Source organism: Ammodytes marinus, assembly GCF_949987685.1.
Source record: "Ammodytes marinus genome assembly, chromosome: 6".
Taxonomy (NCBI): domain Eukaryota; kingdom Metazoa; phylum Chordata; class Actinopteri; order Uranoscopiformes; family Ammodytidae; genus Ammodytes; species Ammodytes marinus.
In genome coordinates this window covers 18,589-44,141 of record NC_137235.1, presented here as the reverse complement: position 1 = coordinate 44,141, position 25,553 = coordinate 18,589, and the positions used below count along the sequence as shown (strand labels likewise).

Sequence of the window (25,553 nt, the reverse complement as noted above, 5' to 3'; positions counted from 1 at the left end):
GAAGAAATTAGGAATTTGGAAACTTCTGACTACAACAGTTCAAGTGTTTTGTACATATGCCACGGCCTGGACAAAAACAAATCAGCTGTGCCGCAGGGTTTCAAAACCTACAAAACTAGATGTCCTTCTAACCAACTTGAAGGGCACCTGCTGACTAAAACTCCAGTTTGGATCACAAGTAGACCAGCCAGAGCCACTAAGATTCCTCCTCAGTTTATCCACAGGGTGACTGAGGTATGAGGCTTTAACGATGAGCAGAAGGTGGATACTTTCACTGGGTTTTCAGAAGTAAGTTAAGGGAAAGGATATGGCCCAGAAGGTCCTAAATTATCGTAGGTCAAAACTGCTAAGAAGTTCGTCATGTGCCAAACCAAAAATAAATAAATAAATTAAATGAATTAGAAACCATTCTCTCTCTCACCTTGTCAGTGGATGTCAACGATGTTGTAGAGACAAAAGTGTTTGATGTTTTATAACTTGGTCGCTGTAGAGCAGTGGTCTGCAACAGGCATCTCTCGCACCATTCTGATTATTATATTAAGGATTTAGTAGTATCGAACTTCCAGTCCCAAATATTAAGAATCTACCCCTGTAAAGAATGCCTGTGTTACGAGAGTAGTATATGAGGGACAAACATTATTGTTTTTTCATCAATCAATTCCTTGAATTAGCCTTTGATTATTTTCTGGACAGAAGCAAAACTTACTAGAAGACCCTTGCCGCAGAGGGCAACCATTGGGCCATACTGGAGATGTAAGCGGCACATTAGTTGTTGTGTGACTGCACTGGACGCATCCTTGTAGCAGCAGTTGAATTAACAAGAACAACAGCCTGTTTTGTTCATTACAAAGAAGGACACATTTCCTCCCAATATTCACACTTGGAGTAAAAGTTTTAGCTTGTATCAATATACTGTATTTGTGAGCATCCATGCTATAAAAGTAAATTATTATTTTAAATACATGATTTTTTAGGTCCACTAGTCAGCTCTTTTCAAAAAACAATGAAAAAACAAACTGTAGCTTGACTTTTCTGATGCAATATGTTCATAGAACTACTAATAAAGACATAATTTACTCTGAACTGCATGTTAATTTCCTTCAAGAAACAAAAATATAGGCAAAACAAAAACATTAGTTGGTGCGCATGAGAACATAGGCATCTTTACACAAGTCTAATTATATAAAGTTTTCTTTCTGCTTACGTCACACAGAGCCAAAATCCATCTCATTTTACCAACAACAGCTTCAAACAAACCTCAAGCATACGTTTAGGTCCGCAAAAGAGGGGTGGTCAGAGGAGAAGGATGCCCAACCTCTGGATGATATCTACACAGAGCTGTACATCACAGCTGGGTGCGACGTACACATCAACAAACAGCATGAAATCAGACAGATTGAGGCGGTGAAGCCAGCTGACACAGAAAAACCAATTAAACCAAGTGACATGTTCAAACCACCCTCTGCTGAATATAAAGCCATAAGAACAGTGCTGACCATGGGAATTGCAGGAATTGGCAAAACATTCCTTGTGAAGAAGTTTGTTTTGGACTTTGCTGAAGGAGGAGCCAATCAAGATGTACATCTCATATTCCCCTTAAACTTTCGCCAGTTGAATTTACGGAAGGGAGAAAAGTTGTGTTTGGCAAAGCTAATTCATATATGTATCAAGGAGACCAGTCACATCACGGAAGAAGCTCTTAATTACATCTTTACAACTCTGCAATCTTCAGGAAACCCCGACTACTACGAGAACAAATTCAAACTTTTGTTCATTTTGGATGGACTGGATGAGAGCCGCCTCCAACTGGACAATAAAAGTCACTGTGATGTTACAGAGTCCACTTCAGTGGATGTGCTGCTGTCAAACCTCATCAATAAGAATATGCTTCCCTCTGCTCGCCTCTGGATAACCACACGACCTGCAGCAGCCAATCAGATCCATTCTGATTATGTTGACGTGGTGACAGAGGTCAGAGGGTTCACTGACCCACAGAAGGAGGAGTACTTCAGGAAGAAGTTCAAAGATGATGAGGAGAAGGCCAGCAGAATCATCTCCCACATCAAGACGTCACGAAGCCTCCACATCATGTGCCACATCCCAGTCTTCTGCTGGATCACTGCTATAGTTCTGGAGGATTTGTTGACCAGAGGGGATGGAGAGCTTCCCAAGACCCTGACTGAGATGTACACAGAATTTATGAGATTCCATATTGAAACAAAAGAAGGGAATGCAGAAAAGTACATTGACTTATTAGCGAAACTAGCTTTCAACCAGCTGAAAGAGGGCAACCTGATCTTCTACGAGAAAGATCTAAAAAAGAGTGGCATTGATGTCAAAGAAGCCTCGGCCTTCTCAGGGGTGTTCACAGAGATCTTTAAAGAGGAACGTGGCAGGAAGAAAGACAAGATGTTTAGCTTCATCCATCTGAGTGTTCATGAGTATTTGGCCGCTTTATATGTAGAGAAGGAACTCATGAACAATAACTGGAATGTTATGTCTGAGCTTGGGGAAACTCCTGTAGAATATCTGCGAAGGATGTTCAGGAAAACCTCATTATCAGAAACTCATGAAGAGAGCGAAACATCTGAGACCAATGTCCACAGGTGTGCTATTGACATGGCCTTGAAGAGTCCAAATGGACACTTGGACTTGTTCCTCCGCTTCCTCCTGGGCCTTTCACTGCAGTCCAATCAGAGACTTCTACCAGGCCTTCTGATAAAGGAAAGCAGCCCAGAGCCCAATCAGCAAACAGTGAAGTACATCAAGAAGAAGATCAGTGAGAATCTGTCTCCAGAGAGAAGCATCAATCTGTTCCACTGTCTGAATGAACTGAATGACAGTTCTCTAGTGGAGGAGATCCAACAGTCCTTGAGCTCAGGAAGTCTCTCCACAGATAAACTGTCTCCTGTTCAGTGGTCAGCTCTGGGATTCATTTTAGCAGGGAAAGAGCAAGACGTGTTTGACCTGAAGAAGTATTCTGCTTCAGAGAGAATTCTTCTGAGGCTGCTGCCAGCGGTCAAAGTCTCCAACAAAGCTCTGTAAGTTCACAGATAACTGCAGACACTGTTTCGTATGTGCAGGTTTTTTTTTCTATTGGATTTCTTAGTCAATTGAATATTTTTAATCAATGTCAAATCCGTCAACTTCCTGTCACCTGAGAACATAATGCTTAATTATTTGATTTAACAACTCAGTTAAGACAGTCATAGAAATGTGATGGTTGTAACATTGTCTGGCAGAAACAGTATCAGTATTTTCTTCATCAACTCTCCTTCAGACTGAGTGGCTGTGGTCTGTCAGAGAGAAGCTGTGAAGCTCTGTCCTCAGTTCTCAGCTCCCAGTCCTCTAGTCTGAGAGAGCTGGACCTGAGTAACAACGACCTGCAAGATTCAGGAGTGAAGATGCTGTTTGCTGGATTGCAGAGTCCACACTGTAAACTGGAGACTCTCAGGTCAGATCATACTTCTATCTTGATAAAACATAGCTAAATATTTGGTGACAGTCTATGATAACAGAGTATCCCTTTGGTTGCTACTGTGTTAATAACAAAATATATAGATATAATATAGGTAAAATATAGATAACTTTATTCTGCAAATGTGATAAGATTCTGTACTTCGTTTACTGAACATACTGTATATGGAGTGGTAACCTGAAACATTATGGTAAAAGTGTTTTATCCATATCAGGTTGAATCAAACAAGGCTCACAGAGGATTCCTGTGAGGAGATCTCGTCAGTTCTTAGCTCCCAGTCCTCTAGTCTGAGAGAGCTGGACCTGAGTAACAACAACCTGCAGGATTCAGGAGTGAAGATGCTTTCTGTTGGACTGCAGAGTCCACACTGTAAACTGGAGACTCTCAGGTCAGGATCCAACCGTTGATCATACTGTAATGCTTCTATCTTGATGAGACTTACCTAAATATTTGGTGACAGTCTATGTAATAGAGTATCCCTTTGGTTGCTACTGTTTTGTTAACGAAATGTCTGCAGTTTCATTAATATCTTTATTCTGCAAATTCTGTACTTTGTTTACTGAAACTGAACATATTTGGAGTGGTAACCTGAAACTTGTGTAAAAGTGTTTTTATCCATATCAGGTTGAATCAAACTAAACTCACGGAGAAATGCTGTAAGGAGATCTCATCCATTCTCAACTCCCAGTCCTCTAGTCTCAGAGAGCTGGACCTGAGTAACAACAACCTGCAGGATTCAGGAGTGAAGATGCTTTCTGTTGGACTGCAGAGTCCACACTGTAAACTGGAGACTCTCAGGTCAGATCACACTGTGCTGCTTCTATCTTGATAAGATATAGCTAAATATTTGGTGACAGTCTATGGTAACAGAGTATCCCTTTAGTTACTCCTATGTTGTTAACGAAATGTCTGCAATTTAATTAATAACTTTATTTTGCAAATGTGATAAGATTCTGTACTTCGTAAACTGACACTGAACATATATGGAGTGGTAACCTGAAACATTATGGTAAAAGTGTTTTTATCCATATCAGGTTGAATCAAACTATACTCACAGAGGATTCCTGTGAGGAGATCTCATCCGTTCTCAGCTCCCAGTCCTCTAGTCTGAGAGTGCTGGACCTGAGTAACAACAACCTGAAGGATTCAGGAGTGAAGATGCTTTCTACTGGATTGCAGAGTCCACTCTGTAAACTGGAAACTCTCAGGTTAGGATTAATTAATCTGTAAAGTCAGATCATACTTCTATCTTGAGAGACAGTCATACAAAAGTGATAGTTGTAACATTGTCTGGCAGAAACAGTATCAGTATGTTTATCATTGACTCTCCTTCAGGCTGATCCGCTGTGATCTGTCGGAGAGAAACTGTGAAGCTCTGTCCTCAGTTCTCAGCTCCCAGTCCTCTAGTCTGAGAGAGCTGGACCTGAGTAACAACGACCTGCAGGATTCAGGAGTGAAGATGCTTTCTGTTGGACTGCAGAGTCCAAACTGTAAACTGGAGACTCTCAGGTCAGATCACACCTTGATGCATTTTTGTTGATAAAAAATAACCTAGATGTTTGGTGACAGTCTATATTATAGTATTCGTATTTCTTTAGTTCCTACTGTGGTGTTAATGATCATAGATTCTAGTTTGAATCATAAGGATATAGCAGGAAATATACCTGTACCATTAAATGATGTACAAGTACATTTAAGATTTTGTTTCGTTATTTACATAGTTATAGTTATAGTTATTTACGTTTAAGTTTAGCTTCTTGATTCAGTCTCACCGCTCTCTCATCAGCACCTCAGCAAAATCAAAGGGGAAGATGTTTTCATTGCCATTATATACAAAATAAATAATTTTGGACCCAAAACGGACCCCTGTGGGACTCTGTTATTTAGTTTGTATTAGTGCTGTCAGTTTAACGCGTTATTAACGGCGTTAACGCAAACCCATTTTAACGGCGTTAATTTTTTTTTCGCGCGATTAATGCTGCTTATGGCCTAGCAAACGTTGTGGTTTTTCTCATGGTGTTGCACCAACTAGTAATGTACAACTGAAACACCACAAACTATACATATGGCTCACAGTTAAGTTACTGTTAATTCAAACGGACATTAAATACATATAACTGGCAAAACGGCTAAGCGTCAAGTCAATTTTGACTTTTATTTTGAACCTAGCACTTCCTAGCTCAGCTGCGCGACCTTCACTAGTAGCGTCTTCCGTGTGTGACTCTGGGACTACGCGGAAAAAGAACAGAAAAGAAAGCCTGTCATTTGCAAAAGTCCTACTTATAACTCTGCGCGCACACCAAAACCTCCATGAATGTTAGTGGCAGCCGCCAGTCATTCATTTTCCCTTTGATTTTCGCTACGAAGGGCGACTCGAGCCTCGGCCGCAGCAGCACCATAGCAATCACCGGCACACAGGCGCATAGTGTGTCCACTCCACACACAGTCTGATATAAGCCGTGGATGAAAGACTCCCAAAACATTTAGGCCAGGGCTATTCAATTAGTTTTGAATGGGGGCCGGTTGGTGGAAATGATCCAAAATGAGGGGCCAGAAAAAAATGCCTAAAATTGATGAGCATCACATCAATAGCTACATATACTGTAAAACACTACTACGACATAGGAGTGCATATATTGTCTTTATTTTATCAAATAGAGTTCACCAGCTTATCAAAAAAAAATCCCTATTTGATTAACATAGGTGTCCTGTTGTTTAAGTGTTTAACAATCTTATCAGTTCAGGAAAACACAATAGGTTAACTCTTCAACAGTTTATCAAAATACATAGAAATAAATGTACTCTAAGTGCAACAGCTTATCAAAATACAGGTAGGCCTAGGTTTACTAAGAGTGCAACAGCTTATCAAAAAACATATAAATAAATGTAGGCTACTCTAAGTGCAACACCTTACAGTGGTTCCCCCCAAAAATGTGTTTGTCAAGGGGTCACTGTCCAGGGTCATGGGAGGCGGCAAAAATTTTGGCTGTATTTTGCTCAAAGATGCCAATGCACAGTACAGAAATAAACTGCTTATTTGAATACAAAAAAACTACAGACACTGACTTTACAGTTGTGCAATTTTGTTTGCTATGTGAAGGTACAAATTTTGTGCAAGTATGCAAAGTTCTACTGGTGCAATATTATGCAGACACACTAAATACAAATAATGGACCATACACTTACACTGCGGTACAATCGCGCCCGCAAAGCTGCATACACAGAGCAGCTGATAGAGAAAAGCTTGGAGACACATGTGCACATTTATTTACTGCAGATCGCGGCCTTTCGTGCAGTTATGACCAGGCAAAAGCACACATCACACGTGCATAATTGTGCCCCACTAAAAAAAAAAGAGAAAAAAAAAAGATTTTTTTTTTTTTTTTTCGGTCGGTAGTCAAGGCGGGGGCCAGTAAATATTCCTTCGCGGGCCGCACCTGGCCCGCGGGCCGCCTATTGAATAGCCCTGATTTAGGCCTACAACAACCAGTTTAATTTAGCCTTAATACTTGTTTGTTTTATATAGCCTATGTTGTTTTATGGTTTGGTTTTTAAATAAAAAAGGAAGTTCCAATTATTATTATTATTATTATTATTATTATTATTTTTGTGTATGCTGTTCTAGGGGTGGGGGGTAGCCTACATTGTGGGCTATTTGCACTGAATTGGAAATTATGTTATTTTAGAAGAAATACACTGAATTACTAGGGTGTAGCGAATGGTTGTGATAGGAGCATTAAAATGAGAAAAAATAATGGGACAAAAAGAAATCAAGGGACATTAAGGCTAGAATAGATAAGAATGCGATTAATCGCGAGTTAACTATGACATTAATGCGATTAATCGCGATTAAATATTTGAATCGTCTGACAGCACTAGTTTGTATATTAATGATATAGGTGTCAAACCTCTTACAATTTTTATTATTTGCGGATGATGAGTTGCTCTCAGCAGGCTATCTCTCAATATTAAAGTTAAAGTAATGATAAATAATGTTGAAATAGAAAGAGTGTATGAAAATACATTTCTGGTTGTGATTCTAGATCATAAAATCTGCTGTAAACAATTTATAGCAAAAGTAGCACATCGTTTTGGAGTGATGGGGAAAGCAAGGCACGTTTTGAATGAGAGGTCACTGTATATATTCTGTATAATTTACTCGTGTTACCATATTTAAATCACTGTGTGGAAGTATGGTATTTCAAAAGTATTTGTATTTCCATTTGTGGGATGGTTTTGTTGAATGGTCTGTCGAAACCATTAAACAAAATATAAATATTAGGGCTGTCAAATTAATGCGTTAATTTCAATTAATTAATCACTGAAAAAATAACGCGTTAAAAAAATTAACGCAGATTAATCGCGTTTCTATAGTGCCCTTTGACCCGGTCGCGATGATAGCGCAGCTGCATCTGTAGCTTGCGGACACGGCCCGCACGGGATTACAGAGTAAAGAAAGAAGCAGGGGAAAGGGCCGAGGGCTCAATGGATGTGTTATGGAATGCTTCGGGCAAATAAGCATGAAGGTAGGAAGACATCTTATGTTATTCTCCGCAGTGTCTGTGCATTATTGATTTAGTGGGTGGCTAATTAACAACGTAGGTTCAAAACTCTCAGCAGGCTATCTCTCAATATTCCTCCGTGTGTCTCACTTTTGTTTGCTAGCTTCCTCGTCTCCCGCATAGACGGGATCTGTGTGTGTGTGTGTGTGTGTGTGTGTCAATATGTTTGGCTATGAGTAGGACGATGGTGAATGAGTCGGCATGCGCACCTGTGGCAGTGCAGCGCTGTCTGTAGTGGGAGGTACACAGACGTCATTTACCCTGCTTGTTTTTTTGTGGTTCTAAGTAGAACATTTCTAACCACTACACCACGAGCGAGGGGGAAACCAACTTTCAAATCCAATATCCTCTAAACTAGGTTTAAAAGGAGGCAACTGTTTACTAGGAAATCTATAACGTGAACTCTCTATTATGTTAACATGTCAATGTTAAGATATAAATAATGGTCAAAAATTATTATTGAAAATTTAGATCAAAACATTTCCTTTATGATGGATTCTAGCGTCCGTCAACTGTCCAAAGTTGATTGATGAGAAAACTTAAAGCCACTACGAGTAACATTGCACGTTGGCGGCCCCTTTGGACAAAAGCGGTAGTATTTTTACGACGCCAGCTGTTGTGAAGCTGTTTTCTAGCTCGTGCCGGGCGTGCGAGATTCAAATGATCAGGAAGCAATATAGTGCATGTCCGTGTGTTGAAAGTGTGAGGGCACCGGACTCTTTTCGGCTCCGTGAGAGTGGTTAGTGACACAGCATCAACTAATGCCAGTCAGCGCTACACACACCTGATTGCAATGAGTTGATGCAGTGTCACCTCTCACCAGGGGCGCCCATAAGGGGTAGAAAGTGGGAAAGCTTTCTAGGGCCCAGCCACCAGGGGGGGCCCAGAGGAAAACATTTTTTTTTTTTTTTTTTTTTTTGCAATTACCTAATTTAGCCAACATTTATTATGAACGCTATATTCGCAAGAGAACTTTCTATAAAAGAAAACATTTTATTCATTGTTACTTAAAATATATCACATTTTATATTGAAAAACTAAAAGTATCATGGGTCGTTTTTTCATGCAGCAGGTCAACCAAACAAGCGTTAGCTATGTATTGATGATGAGCAAGCTAACCTATCAAGTGGAGGTGTCTTTGTGAGGGTGTTCTGCAAATTATATTATTTTATCTATTATTTTCTAAGAAAATCTGAAAATAACATAGCGTATTTAGCCTTTAAACGAAGGTGGCAGATGGTTGTCATACTGATGAGGAAAGCTTCTGGTAGCAGTGATATCATGGTAAACCCTCCTACAGCATTGGTGTCTTTAAAAGCTTACATTACAGTAAATGTTACAGTAAATGTGCCAAAAAGTAGGTGCAGAGATTTTGCAGAGCAAAAAATTTCCGCTCGCGCGCTACGCACGCTCGCATCGTCGCTTTCAATGCCCACTATTATTGCCATTAGCCCACCCTAATATAACTGGCTAGAACCGGCCCTGTGTACAGTTATGTGCTTATGTAGGAATAAGCGCATCATGCACATTGATACAAGTCCAGTATGAGTAAAGGGGGCCCAATGACTGGACCTTTTCAGGGGCCCAGTCATTTGTCTGGGCGGGCCTGCCTCTCACGGAGCTGAAAGATTCCGTGTCCTCAAAGCGAATGAACGAGAGACGGCAGTTAGTATGGATTACGATGAGGTAATGTGTTTATGTTGTTGTAAATAATGACTATTTCCAGGGCTGTACGCTTATTATTTTAGGTGGTAGCACTGGTGCTAGCAAGCAAAAAAATTCAGTAGCACAAAAATAAATTTGGTAGCACACAAAGTATGATCGAAAACTTGCATAACCTTAACCCTTGCATTTCGCTCTAATTACCTTTGAGCATGTCATCTTGGTCTCATTTGAGATTCTCAATTAATATTATATCCTAGTGTGTGCAGTAATAATTATGGAAAAATGAATAGGGGTGCACTGATTGCAATTTAGAAAAAAGAATCTAACCTGCCAATTGCAATTTTTTGCTGATTAAGAATTATTAAGTACGGGTCCTCTGTTTACAGAGGACCCGTAATTATTACTCTCCACCATACTTATTATTAAGTACGGGTCCTCAGTAATACAGAGGACCCGTAATTATTGCTCTCCACCATACTTAATCTTACTTCTTCTTCTGACTTCTTCCTCACATTTTCTAGCTGCTTCTCCTCCCACACCGTTACACGCAGACATGCAAAAATTTCACACAACGTGCGTCCCCACCCCCCGGGGTGTGCTATTATACAGTTTTTTGAATTTCCGCTAGGGGGCGCTGTAATGAAGTCCCGACTGAACGAACTTTGAGAGGCCACGCCCCGCACGCCGTAACTCCGATTGACTTGAAATTTCTCACACAGGTGTATGTTAGGGTGCTCTACAAAAAAGCCTCTGGGACCATAAAAAGTCTTCAGGGAATATTTCCCGCAAATTAGCATAAACTGAAAAACAGCGTGTTATCCACGACTTTCTGCAATTTCACTGTATCAACACCAAATTTCTCGTGAAGCCCCGGGGGACTACAATAAACATACCCGTAAAAGATTAGTAGGACAACTTGAAAAACATGGCCGCCATTGACCAAAATGTTTACGCAAGGGCGGGGCTTAAAAACACGTTGGCCATAACTCCTTAACCGTAGGTCCTATCATCATCAAACTTGCTGGGTATGTGCAGAAGTCATGTGGTAGCGTGTCCATCGAAGCTTATCGAGATTAACCCATAGGGGGCGCCACAGGGGCGGGGCCTATCCACTAATTGGCCATAACTCCTTAACCATAGGTCCTTTCATCATCAAACTTGCTGGGTATGTGCAGAAGTCATGTGGTAGCATGTCCCTCGAAGCTTATCGCGATTAACCCATAGGGGGCGCCACAAAAGTCACCCGACTCCGATTGACTTGAAATTGATTACACATGTACAGCTCATGGTGCTCTACAATTTCGCTCCAAGGAATTTTTTTCTAATTTCCGCTAAGGGGTGCTGTTATTAATCCCCGACTGAAGAAAGTTTGAGAGGCCGCGCCCCGCACACCGTAAGTCCCATTGACTTGAAATTTCTCACACTGGTGTATTTTAGGGTGCTCTACAAAAAAGCCTCTCGGACCATAAAAGTCAACCTGGAAATAATTTCGGCTAATTAGCATAAACTGAAAAACCGGGTTTTATCCACAACTTTTTCACGTTTTACTGTATCGACACCAAATGTCTCACGAAGCCCCGGGGGACTATGACGCACGTCTCCGAAAAAGATTAGTAAGAAAGCTTGGAAAACATGGCCGCCATTGACTAAAACGTTTACGCAGGGGCGGGGCTTATCTACAAATTGACCATAACTCATTGACCGTAGGTCCAACCGTCGTGAAACTTGCAGGATACGTGCAGAAGACATGTGGTAGCGTGGCCCTGAAAGCGTGTCTAGATTAACCCATAGGGGGCGCCACAAATACGAAAAACATGATTCACAAATGCAATGTTTGCCAGGCCACGCCCCTTTCCCCCTGACTCCGATCGACTTATCATTTGTCGGACGTGCGCGGCTCGCGTCGCTCTACGGTAAAGCCTCTCGGACCGCGGGGGTCGGCCGCGATTTTTTTTCTTCCCCTGTTTGCACGGGCGGCCCGTACTTTCCAAATCTCCGCGGGATTTCTAGTTCTGACTTCTGACTTCTTATTCTTCCTCAAAAGTTTGAGCTGCTTCTCCTCCCACACCGTTGCACGTAGACATGCCAAAATTTCACAGAATGTCCGTCCCTACCCCGAATCGTGTGCTATTATACAGTTTTTTGAATTTCCGCTAGGGGGCGCTGTTATGAAGTCCCGACTGAAAGAACTTTGAGAGGCCACGCCCCGCACACCGTAACTCCGATTGACTTGAAACTTCTCACACAGGTGTATGTTAGGGTGCTCTACAAAAAAGCCTCTGGGACCATAAAAATTATTCAGGGAATATTTCCCACTAATTAGCATAAAGTGAAAAACAGCGTGTTATCCACAACTTTCTGAAATTTGACTGTATCAACACCAAAGTTTTTTGAATTTCCGCTAGGGGGCGCTGTTATGAAGTCCCGACTGAAAGAACTTTGAGAGGCCACGCCCCGCACACCGTAACTCCGATTGACTTGAAACTTCTCACACAGGTGTATGTTAGGGTGCTCTACAAAAAAGCCTCTGGGACCATAAAAATTATTCAGGGAATATTTCCCACTAATTAGCATAAAGTGAAAAACAGCGTGTTATCCACAACTTTCTGAAATTTGACTGTATCAACACCAAATTTCTCGTGAAGCCCCTGGGGACTACAATAAACATACCCATAAAAGATTAGTAGGACAACTTGGAAAACATGGCCGCCATTGACTAAAACGTTTACGCAGGGGCGGGGCTTAATAACACGTTGGCCATAACTCCTTAACCATAGGTCCTATCATCAAATGTATGCTGATGACACTGTTATCCATGTGTCCAGTAAAACACCCAGCTTAGCAGGTGAGCACCTGACACAAGCATTACTCAGCATCTCCAAATGGCTTGAGCTGTCTCAGTTGACCATTAATGTGAAGAAAACCGTCTCTATGTGCTTCTCCATCCGTAATAGACCTGTCACCGATGTTTTTGAGGTACGGATCAAAAATGAATTAATTGAATCAGTAAATGAAGTAAAATATCTGGGCATCATCCTGGATAAGAATTTAAAATTTGTTACGCAGGTTAAGTATGTTGCAAAGAAGGTCAAACTAAATCTAAACTGTTTCCGTTTCATAAGAAGGGACTTGTCATGTAAAACGGCCAAATTATTTATGCACGCTATGATTTTTTCTCATTTGTCATACTGTATCACATCATGGTCACAAACTTCTTCTACCACATTAAAACCTATCTTTTCAATATACAAACAGACAATAAAAGTCATGGACCGGAAACCCATGAGATGGCATCACTGTGGCATTCTAAAAAAACACAACCTTCTCACCTTTGATAACTTTATTAATTTGAGTAATCTTAAATTGTTTTTCAAGTGTGTAAATAACCATGTGTCACCACTGTTGTCTGAATTGGCCATCAGACGTCAGAGCTCTCGTCGGGCAAATACACGAGCCTCCATCAATGGTGATTGTCTTGTTCCAATGCACAAGACATCTTTCGGTCAGTCTGTTTTCTCTGCAAAGGGGGCAAAACTGTGGAACCTCTTGCCCACTAGTCTAAAACTAGAGACTAATGGCAACACTTTTAACAGAGAACTTAAACAACGGCTCAAATCAAGTCAACAGTGCTCACTCAAATAATTTACAACTGGTTTATTGTTTGATCATGCTGCCTTTGTTTTACTCTACGTAGCCTATATATATTGACTCATTATATTGCTGCTCTGTACTCTATTGTATTCTGCATTTTTACTCTTTTAATTATCAGTTTTTTATCAGTATTTGATCTTGTTTCTGTTTTGTTTAGTTTATTTTGTTGTTTTTAAAAAGCCTCCTGTGGACAGGTGTTGTAAACTAGCATTTATGCTAACACACTGTAAACAATGCATCTGGTTCGTCCAATGACATTGTCATGTCCATGTCCAAATAAAATCAAATACAATACAATCATGAAACTTACTGGGTATGTGCAGAAGTCATGTGGTAGCATGTCCCTCGAAGCTTATCGAGATAAACCCATAGGGGGCGCCACAAATGCCCCCTGACTCTGATTGACTTCAAATTTCTTACACATGTACAGCTCATGGTGCTCCACAATATAGCCTCTCGGACAATATGGGTCAGCCTTGATTATTTTTTTCGCCGCCAATGACTAAAACGTTTACGCAGGGGCGGGCTTATTAACTAATTGGCCATAACTCCTTAACCATAGGTCTTATCATCATGAAACTTGCTGGGTATGTGCAGAAGTCATGTGGTAGCATGTCCCTCGAAGCTTATCGCGATTAACCCATAGGGGGCGCCACAAATGTCACCCGACTCCGATTGACTAGAAATTGATTACACATGTACAGCTCATGGTGCTCTACAATATAGCCTCTCGGACAGTTTTTAAAATTTCCGCTAGGGGGCGCTGTTATTAAGCCCCGGTTGAAGAAAGTTTGAGAGGCCACGCCCCGCACACCGTAAATCCGATTGACTTGAAATTTCTCACACAGGTGTATGTTAGGGTGCTCTACAAAAAAGCCTCTTGGACCATAAGAGTCCGCCTGGGAATATTTCCTGCTAATTAGCATAAACCGAAAAACAGGGTTTTATCCACAACTTTTTCAAGTTTTACTCTATCAACACCAAATGTCTCACGAAGCCCCGGGGGACTATGACGCACGTCTCCGAAAAATATTAGCAGGATAGCTTGGAAAACATGGCCGCCAATGACTAAAACGTTTACGCAGGGGCGGGCTTATTAACTAATTGGCCATAACTCCTTAACCATAGGTCTTATCATCATGAAACTTGCTGGGTATGTGCAGAAGTCATGTGGTAGCATGTCCCTCGAAGCTTATCGCGATTAACCCATAGGGGGCGCCACAAATGTCACCCGACTCCGATTGACTAGAAATTGATTACACATGTACAGCTCATGGTGCTCTACAATATAGCCTCTCGGACAGTTTTTAAAATTTCCGCTAGGGGGCGCTGTTATTAAGCCCCGGTTGAAGAAAGTTTGAGAGGCCACGCCCCGCACACCGTAAATCCGATTGACTTGAAATTTCTCACACAGGTGTATGTTAAGGTGCTCTACAAAAAAGCCTCTTGGACCATAAGAGTCCGCCTGGGAATATTTCCTGCTAATTAGCATAAACCGAAAAACAGGGTTTTATCCACAACTTTTTCAAGTTTTACTCTATCGACACCAAATGTCTCACGAAGCCCCCGGGGACTATGACGCACGTCTCCGAAAAATATTAGCAGGATAGCTTGGAAAACATGGCCGCCAATGACTAAAACGTTTACGCAGGGGCGGGGCTTAATTACAAATTGGCCATAACTCATTGACCATAGGTCCGATCGTCATGAAACTTGCAGGGTATGTGCAGAAGACATGTGGTAGCGTGGCCCTCTAAACTTGTCGAGATTAACCCATAGGGGGCGCCACAAATGCAAAAACCATCATTCAAAAATGCAATGTTTGCCAGGCCACGCCCCTTTCCCCCTGACTTTCATCGACTTATCATTTGTCAGACATGTACAGCTCATGGTGCTCTACTGTAAAGCCTCTCGGACCACAGGGGTCGGCCGTGATTTTTTTTCTTCCCCGATTTACACGGGCGGCCCGTACTTTCAAAATCTCCGCGGGATTTCTAGTTATTATTATAATGTCCTTCTGTTAATTAAAACCAAACTTTAAAACATTAAACATAGCCTATTAAATAAATAAGTATACATATTGGTACAATTTAGGATAAATTAAATAGGTTGTTGTGAATGTGTTGGGAGTAGCTTTTCAGTGGCCTATTTAAAACGTTGTTTAAATAGACTAGGCTACAGTTGACTGCTCGCTGCAGCTGAAGGAGTTGCCTTTCAAGCTAGAAAAAAGCGCTAACTTCCTGTTCTTACCGGCTTCAAAATAAAAGTCAACTCACGTTTGGCTAGTAACAGGCTTTTAATGTGAAGGCGCACAGGAAATGTTCTGTTTGTACACGCGCTAACTTAACTGCGGTAATGTGCCGTCTCCTTCCGGTAATTGCCGTAGTTGAAGTTTGTATACCTAGAATCGCTGCACGAGCACAGATCCCGAGGACACACATCTTTCACCAGCCAAAGTGGAGGTGGACTCAATAACTTACTTGCCTAAGACTCATTTACCCGCAGTGTTAATGTAGAGCCCTCTAAGCAGTGTTGTGCAGCGGTCCTCTGTGTTTCAAAGACAGCCTCTCCTCATTAGCAAGCTGTCGCACGAGTGCGAATGGATTTGTATTCATCATCGCACGTGATCAATTTCAGTGGCAAATGCGATCAAAACTGTCGCACTGTACAGCCCTGACTATTTCAGATGAATAATGGTCATCTGATGATGCTGGTGAGGCAAAGTAAACTTTGTTTTAGTAGGCTACCGCTCATTCATTTAGGAGTAAACACTGCAGTCTAGGCTCCCGTGAAATTGTGTATACGTTGCTTGGCAACGCCCTCCCGCCCGCCTATCACTCTCCCTTTTAGCTTTTCTTCATTGTATTTTCCTTTTTTTCTTTGATGGTTCAGCCCCGTTATCAGTCATTATGACGACAAATAACTGTCTCAAACAAGGCTCCCGCTCCCCTTCCCTCACCTGGAGGGATAGGCTTCTCAAATCGCGTTGTTGCACCATACTGAAATCTGCGACCAATACGGATATGTGACCATAGAGCATGCACGTGTGAACCAAAAATCGGACTGGGTGTACGACCAGACCAAATGCAGTAATAAAAACTATATAAAAACGTCTTTCTTTGCACTGATGGTCTCGTTTGCTGTTAAAGGTAATTTGTGATTATGTGAGGAAACATGAGGCTGTTTAAAAGATATTTAAATGTTACTCGTAGCCGCTTTAACATAAAGCTAATTTAAATAAAAATATATTATAGGCTATAACATTCTGTGTGTGTGTGTGTGTGTGTGTGTGTGTGTCTGTCTGTCTGTCTGTCTGTCTGTCTGTCTGTCTGTCTGTCTGTCTGTCTGTCTGTCTGTCTGTCTGTCTGTCTGTCTGTCTGTCTGTCTGTCTGTCTGTCTGTGTCTGTCTACAGGCTGTCAGGCTGTCTGATCACAAAGGAAGGCTGTGTTTCTCTGGCCTCAGTTCTGAGCTCCAACCCCTCCCATCTGAGAGAGCTGGACCTGAGCTACAACCATCCAGGCGACTCAGGAGTGAAGCTGCTGGAGGATCCCCTCTTGAGACTGGAGACTCTCAGGTATGAAGAGACACCAAGAGCTCACACACTGTTTCTCTGTTACACTGACAGGCTGAGGACTGTTGGCTCATAGTCTGTATCAGCGCAGCTGACTGACAGCAGCAATGAAATATCATGGACACTGATGGCTGTGAATTTAACTTTTATTTACTATCATTTCATTAATAATTTAATAATCTATACAATACATTTACATGGTTCCTGCGGGTCCTTGAAAAGTCTTAAAATAAAGTTTGTGAAATTAATATCATAAATTGTCTTAAATTTACTGTAAATTTGCTGTAGGTATTACATTTTGCACACTGTGTTTTAAGATGATGGGGGAAATTGTCACACATACAATAGCCTACACGAAATCACCTAATACTGTGTCTTTGATCACAGCATCTTCAGGAGTTTAACGTTACGTTAACAGTTAGCTAGCTGGTGAAGGAGAAAAAAGAAGGAGGGAGCAAGTCCACCAGTGGTGTGTGTGTGTGTGTGTGTGTGTGTGTGTGTGTGTGTGTGTGTGAGAGAGAGAGGGGTAAGAGTCTGGGAGTGATAAGTGACCTGTTCAACTGTGCAGATCACGTCACGTAGATCAACTTACATCGCTGTGTCTTGCTGTCGCTATCCATGTTGCTATATTTGCCGACTTTCCCGACCATCATAGCAACTTGGGGCAGTTTACACGGTGAAAACGCAGAGGTTTTCCCCTTTACGGTTTTAAATGTGTCCACGTGCAGACGCAATTGATTTGAAAACTTTACTTGTGCACATGGTTTCTGATAAAACGGGCCGAAATCAATGTAGTATGCCAAGCCATAGTCAGCGGTGACACTTAGCCTAGTAGATAGCTCTTCCGGTACAATTTGATGCATTAAACCTTACTGTAACAGAAAATTAATGCCACTAACGTTCATGAAGCGGTTGGTGTAAGCTTAGGGTTACAAGTATTGTACATGACAAGCTTTCGGTCCTCTTATTTCACCGCGTTGAACTTGTGAAAACAGAAGACATGCAGCGTTGTTGCAAAAGTCAACTCAAGTTTGTCCAGTGAAATGTTATTAATGTGAAGCCAGTGAAATGCTTTTAATGTGAAGCCGTAGCCTTAATGCTCTTTTTGTTTGAACAGTAACTTAACTGCTGCACGCTGATCTATAGATAGGGATTTTTAATGGCATTACAGGTTGTGACCATAGATAGGTGGTGACACAATTCATTGCTAGAATACCCGGCAGAGCACAAATCTTTCCCCAGCCAAAGTGGCGGGTCGTCTCAATAACTTACTAATCGCTTAGACTAAATTGGCGAGTGTTATATTTGAGTCCTGCACGACACTCTCCTCTGATCACAGTGATGGTGCCGCGGAGACACCGTGCATGTTGTCTCCTAACTTTATAACTCGCGTGTGGGTATTTTGACAGCAAATGTAATAGACTACGCATGTGTGAAGTGGAGCCGTGACGTCAGCGTCCACTGTTCACAAGATCCCAAAACAGTTGCGTTATCCAAAGATTCCACCCTGGGAGGAGGTTTCAAAAGTTTGTGGATTCACCGTTTGCTGTAATCATGTGAATGATAGGCTGCCTCCGCAAAGTATTTTTGCGGATGCACCATTTCGGTCTTTAATGTGAACAGGGCCTTAATTAGTTAAAGACCAGCATCAAATCTAGTGACTTTTCCTGGTTTGGGGAATGATTGTGTTGACAAAGGATTGCGAAGACATTACAACCGTGCTCACGAGAGCAGAGTAGCGACGGTTGCCTCAAACGGAGCACTAACACGGCCAGTCTGATAGCTGCCCCCAGCCACCTGCAGCAGCCCGCAGACAGACAGCACCGTGTCTGCACTGAGAAAGAGCTGCCAGGTGACGTTCTTACCTAAATAGTTTGTTTAGGTCCACAGTCATTAGGCCACTGCATAGGCTATCTAAAAAAAAATAGTTAGACTATATGGCAACAAAGAAAGTTTGTGAGGAGTTTGTAAATACATAAGGGCTGTCAAACGATTAAAATGTTTAATCAGATTAATCACAGGATTCTGTGGATTAATCACGATTAATTTTACCATTCGAAATATGCCTGAAAAATTGTGTGTTTGTACGCACGAACACGTCCTAGGGGACTGTTCATGTGTGTCAGGAAGCCGACGTTATGTTGATGTCTACTCACACACACCTCTGACTGCAGACGTTTGTGTCCTCGCGGGCTCTGAACAGAGCGGACAATGTTTCTCCTCCTGTTGCTCCCGACATCAACTGTCACCCGCGGCAGTTGATTTTATATACTATCTATGCCCCCGACACACGGGGCGGATCATTCTGCACATGCGTTAATTGCGATAAAAAAATTAACGTGTTAATTCCAGAAATTAATCACCCTGCGTTAATTTTGACAGCCCTAAAATACATAAATAGTCAATTTGTAAAACACCTGGTCAGCCTTCATCATTCATTCAGCCTCTTTCAGTAGCCTATGGCATATTATGCAAATTAGTCTATTATATCATATAGCTACTTAGTAACTTTTGGGAGAGCCAACAGCTAACAGAGGATTCAGCCAAGGTACAGGAGATAAAATCAGAGGGCTCAGACGAAGAAGGGGTTGTGGTGAATATGGGTAAAAATCCCTTTCCTAGAGGAACGGCTGAAGGAGTAAATTAGGTGTTGCAAAATCAAAAGCACAATGAACAGTATCATCTGCTGTCGGTGTGATCCAAAACATGCTGCAATACAATATCAGTCGGCCTAATATAGTTACAATTAGGTAAAATCTGAATAGTTGCATTGCAGGTCGATTAAAAGTGTGCCCCTAAATGTTCTGCTTGCGCCCTGAACGTTTTTAGTAAGGAGCGCCAGTGCTCCTAGTAAAAAGGGTTAGTCTGGAGCCCTTATTTTGAGTATGCACTACAGCGTTATTATTTTAGTTAGTAATGTCTTATTAATTACTCAATCAATACCCTTCTCTATCATGTTTTGGGTCTGAATTTATATTTGTGGTTGTCCTAAAAAGGTCTTAAAATTTCTTAAATTTGACTTTAAAAATGGTGCAAGAACCCTGATTTAATTCAGTAATAAAACATAGGACCAGATAAGTTTTTAACTTCTTCTTGCCCCTTTTGAACATGAATCATATTATTTGAGTTTTACTTTGTGTTTGTATTATTTTAACATGTTCAATAAATTGACAAAATAAATAAATAAAATTATTATTTATATATATTATTTTATAAATAAATAAATTACAAAAATAAATCACATTCTGTCACATGAATCTCCTGTTTATAAAAGCACAACCAACAAATGTTACTATGTCAAATCCAGCCAGAGAGAGGAGGACTGTGCAGATAAACACACAGAAGTGATCATTGAGAGGGATTATTTTTCTGTGACTCTATAATAAATGTTTTCATTAAAATGTTGCATACAACCATCTTTTCCAACTTACTCTAAACACTGAACACATTCTCTACACTTACCAACAGACCAATACCAGACAAGAAAAAATATAACAAATTACTTTTCTTTTTTAAGGAGTAAATTAGAGAGATAGATAAAGGCAATATAATCTTGAAAAATTAAACAGATAAAAAAGAGCATGTCAGTCAGTGCGTTTACATGGCACAACTAGATTGGATTATCACATATATCGAACAAGACACTCGAACGGACCGTGTCACTTGTCTGAGTATACATGGCCTTTCAGAAATCGGATAAATGTCCGATGCATGGCTGTCTCCACTATGCTAGGTGGCGCTGTAGCCCTTTCAACCATGCTTTCAACAAGTGGTTTTAGAGCCACGTCCGGTTCTCTTCCGTCAATAACCCATGGTGTAGCCTATCACGCGCAGGCACACAAGCACAGAACGAGAAGTCCGATATGCGATATCCGATCCCTGTATACATGCAGAGAGAAAGCCGACAATGAACGAATTATCTAGGTGTTCTTATCCGACTTCTCTTGTCCGTTATTGTGCCGATTTGTGTCCGAAGTAGATCGGATAAAGGTGTTTACATGCAGTTTAAAAGTCCTGTTGAGGTCTTATTCGTTTAGTTATCCGATTATGAGTCTGCATGTAAACGCACTGACTGATGAGGAAGCTTGTCAAGGTTCATTCTGACTCTGTTTCTCCCTCCAGGGTGGAACATGGTGGAGAGCAGAGGCTGAAACCTGGTCTGAAGAAGTGTAAGTGTGTGTTCACTTTGATTCAGGAAAACAAGGCAGCACATGTTAAAGCAGTTTAAAGGTGGAGTCAGTGAACCTGTCAAACCCCTGAAAAAAAAACAGTGTTCATACACAGCCTAGGCTCTGTAAACAGGCGGACATGTTGCATTGTACATGCCTATTTACAGAGCCTAGGCTGTGTATTAACACCAGTTATTTATTTCAGGGTACACAGTACGGACAGGTGGCGGATTGTGAGGAGATATTCACTGATTTTAACAAAAAATTATTTCGAAAATAAAATCCAGTGTTAAAGCTGCAGTTGATAGTTTCAGCCGTTGGGATCCCAACGTTGTTTTCCCAACGCTCTACCTGCTGTAGCTCCTCCCTCTGAACGACAGCTATGCGCGTTCATGTGAATTCAGTTACATTGACAGGAGACAAACACCATGTCCGATTCCGAGGTGATTAAACATTAGTAATGATAACTACATACGTACATATTGAGCATACATTTTAATCACAGACATACCATGTATGTTAGCTTAAAATCATTGTAAGTGTGCTGGTAGGCCTAACAAAAGTAGCTGTAATAGCCAGGCAAGATAGCAAACTAATTGTAACAGAGCGGAGGTGTGTGTGTATCTCCTACTATCTATGCTCCTGCTCTGACCGCAGCTGGGGGGGGGGGGGGGGGGGGGGCTGCTGAGCGAGGAGCGGGCTGCGTGTCAGTGCTCCCGCTGCTCGTTGAGAAGAGGTGATACTTGCTTTGGCGAAAAAAGTCACCAATAACACCAGAAAATTTGATTTGTTGCTTGTCGCTGTTTTGAAAAAAAAAAGTCGCCAGGGGGGCTGAAAAGTCACTAAATATAGCGACAAAATCGCTCTGAGTTGGCAACACTGAGCACAGGACGAGGGCTATATAGGGCCAGCGGACGTCCTGCTGCTAGCGGCAGGCAGCCTAGGGGCAGAGGAAGGGGACGAGGTCGCGGTCGGAGAGGTCTTGACGTGATAGGGCAAGAACACATGGCCGGTGTACTTTTTTTCGAGCTCTCTCCGTCTCCCTTTCAGCAGTTAACTTTTCAACATTCGTCTTTCCTCGTTTTTTTGCTGTCTTAGCGGTGTTAGTTGTTGCTATCCTGGGAATGGGAATGGTAAATTGAGGGTTCGTTTGTGAAGACATTGCTACTCGCTGTCCGCTGTAGTAGCCTAGTACCAAACAGTAGGCTAGTGTCAGACTGCTAGGGTCGTGAACGCTCACGCAACTGACGCATCAACGTCGTTGCCAAGGTCCCACAGCCAATAAGAACGGAGAATCTGACCTCGCTCTGATTGGTCAAAATTAACATGAGCGGTGGCAATTTTGGGGGGCAGCACACAGAGGCAGGGGGGAGCAAAGTGATAAAAACATATTTTCAGACCACTTCACCTACATATAGCTGAATGGCTATTATGACAGTTTTGCCAAATATTACAGTAAAAAAACTCTCAACTGCAGCTTTAATACACAGCCTAAGCTCTGTAATTCTCCAGAAATTGCTGACTCCACCTTAAGAACCCAAAACAATGAGTCATTCTGAAGGTTTAATTAACAGTCTGTTAATAAAGCAACACATGAACCCATCAGGTGTCTGATGATAAACTGCTGCTGTGTTGTGTCTTGTTCTCTCCATCAGATTCCTGTGAACTCACACTGGACACAAACACAGTGAACAGAAAACTCAAACTGTCTGACAACAACAGGAAGGTGACAGCAGTGGAGGAGCAGCAGCCATATCCTGATCATCCAGAGAGGTTTGACCCCAGGCCTCAGCTGCTGTGTAGTAAAGGTCTGACTGGTCGCCGTTACTGGGAGGTCAAGTGGAGCGGATGGGTTGATATATCAGTGAGTTACAAAGGAATCAGGAGGAAAGGATACGGTAGAGACTGTGGGTTTGGAGGGAATGATCAGTCCTGGAGTCTGAGCTGCTCTGATGATCGTCTTGGTTACGCTGTCTGTCACAATAAGATAAGAACACTCATCCCCTCCTCCTCTGTCTCTCACAGAGTAGCAGTGTATGTGGACTGTCCTGCTGGCTCTCTGTCCTTCTACAGTGTCTCCTCTGACTCACTGATCCACCTCCACACCTTCAACACCACATTCACTGAGCCTCTGTATGCTGGGTTTGGGTTTGGGCTTACGGCGTATGGTTCCTCAGTGTCTCTGTGGTCACTGTAGAAGGGAGAGTCTCCACCTGTTAGAGAAATACACTCTCTTTAACAGAGACACACACAAACTCACTCACTCACTCACTCACTCACTCACTCACTCACTCACTCACACACACACACCCTCACACACTCAGTCAGTCAGTCAGTCAGTCAGTCAGTCGCACACACACACACACACACACACTCACACACACACACACACACACAGTGAGGATCTGTTCCTGAATCCTCAGCTGACAGACAATACGTCAATAACAACAAACACACACACACTTCATTCACACAAACACAGGCTGGATATTTAGAAGACCAAACGGAGAAATGTAATGTCCAGTAATAAACAGAATACAGAATGTTCAGAGTTCTGCTTCATGAGAACAACAGAAGAGAGTCACAAAGAAGACAAAGGTTCTAAAATGTGTCTGCTGCTTAAAGTGCCCACATGGTTTATGTGTTGATATACTGATGTACTGTTTGTAAATAGCCTTTTGTTTTATATCATTCATGTATATTGTAATGTCTAACCTTTTGTTTTATATCTGTGATGTGAGATGATGTGGCTATTTCTATGTTAGCCACTAGAGAGCGCTACAGCCTCTCGTATGTGTAGTTCAAAGGTTATTGACCGATGTGTTTTAAAGAGTTTGAGTGAAGACACTCTCTGTGTACGTAGAGCAGGTAACACACGCTCACAGCTAAATGTAGATATGAGGCCTGTGTCTGTATAAGACAGGATGGGTGTCAGGAGGAGAGAGAGGGAGGGAGGGAGGGAGGGAGGGAGGGAGGGAGGGAGGGAGGGAGAGGGAAAGAGAGAGAGGGAGGGAGGGAGAGAGAGAGGGACAGGGAGGGAGAGAGAGAGAGAGAGAGAGGGAGGGAGGGAGGGAGAGAAAGAGAGAGAGAGAGAAAGAGAGAGGAAGCGAGAGAGAGGGAGGGAGGGAGAGAGAGAGAGAGAGGAAAGAGAGAGGGAGAGAAAGAGAGAGAGGGACAGACAGACAGACAGAGAGAGAAAAGTTTATGATGCTTCCAGTAATGTGTATGAATAATGTGCCATTTATCAAATGAATTGCTTGTTTCATTGTATGACCTTATATGTAAATATTGTATCCTAAGTACCAAGTGAACACCCCAGGGCTCCAGACTAACCTTTTTTTACTAGCAGCACTGCCGCCCCTAACTCAGAATGTTTAGGGGTGTAGGCAAAAAAAATTAGGGGCACACATTAAATAGACCTTCAATGCAGCTATTTCATTCCATTCAAATGTTTCCCAATTTTATTTTGTATTTTTGTATTTTTATTCATGTTGGATGCAGGAGGAGAGAGAGAAAGAAAAAAAGGAGAATGAAGCTTCCAGTGATGTTTATGCATAATGTGCCTTTTAGCCAATGGATTGCTTGTTCCATTGTATTACCTTATATGTAAATATTGTATCCTAATCAAGTGTAAACCCCTTAACTCTGGCAAGGGGTTAAGGGGCACACACACACACACACATACACAGGCAGGCACGCACACACACACAGGCAGGCACACACAAACACAGGCACACACACGCACACACACACTCCATCTCGCTCTCACACACACACACACACACACACACACTCACTCACTAAAAAGGGAGATTTCATGTTGAATCAAGGGGGTTTGGGCTCCTCAGACCATTTGAGTTTTTTGATTTTATTTAAATGTACTATTTTGAATCATTTACTCTTGTTATAAGTTGTTCTGTTGCTGAGCTCGCTGAATAAAACCAGGTCGATCTGTTGATCTACTGAAAAGGCAGAACTCTCACTCATTCTTTTTGCTTCTTCACTCGGCTGTGAATGATGGCATGAAATGGTGAATTAACTCCACTTATTAACGCTTTTCCCTGGTTGTTCACGGACTCAGAGCGCCTTACATTGTTTTGTTCACATTTTTGTATTCATTCACCGATAGCAGCAGCAGCTACCACGCAGGGTTACGCTAACTATCAGGAGACATTTAGGGTTCAGTGTCTCTTTGCCCAGGGACACTTGGACATGTGGCGGGGAGACGGGGGATCGAACCACCGACCCTGTAACCCAGTGGACGACCGCCCTACACACTTCACCACAGCCTCCATAAGGACCATGGTGGCAGACAGCATGTGGTGAGGATGCCCCCTGTGTTCTAATACACTTACTGCTATTTAGTAGAAAAATATCCCAAGGGAGGGGCCTGATCAACCAAGACCCTGGACTAGGTGGAGAGATTTATTCCTTAAATTGCACTTTATTACTTAGT

General features: G+C 42.0%; 1 protein-coding gene across 1 annotated transcript; it reads left to right on the top strand.

Annotated features, from left to right (window-relative positions):
• Positions 1–307: 307 nt before the first annotated feature.
• On the top strand, positions 308–23,294 carry LOC307252213 (NLR family CARD domain-containing protein 3-like; the record flags this gene model as incomplete). Its single annotated transcript, XM_080029835.1, has 9 exons — positions 308–332; positions 1,214–3,041; positions 3,693–3,866; positions 4,103–4,276; positions 4,513–4,686; positions 4,814–4,987; positions 16,770–16,931; positions 21,051–21,097; positions 22,753–23,294. 9 exons carry the CDS (start codon positions 308–310, stop codon positions 23,292–23,294), a joined length of 3,300 nt encoding a protein of 1,099 aa, XP_079885961.1.
• Positions 23,295–25,553: the final 2,259 nt, after the last annotated feature.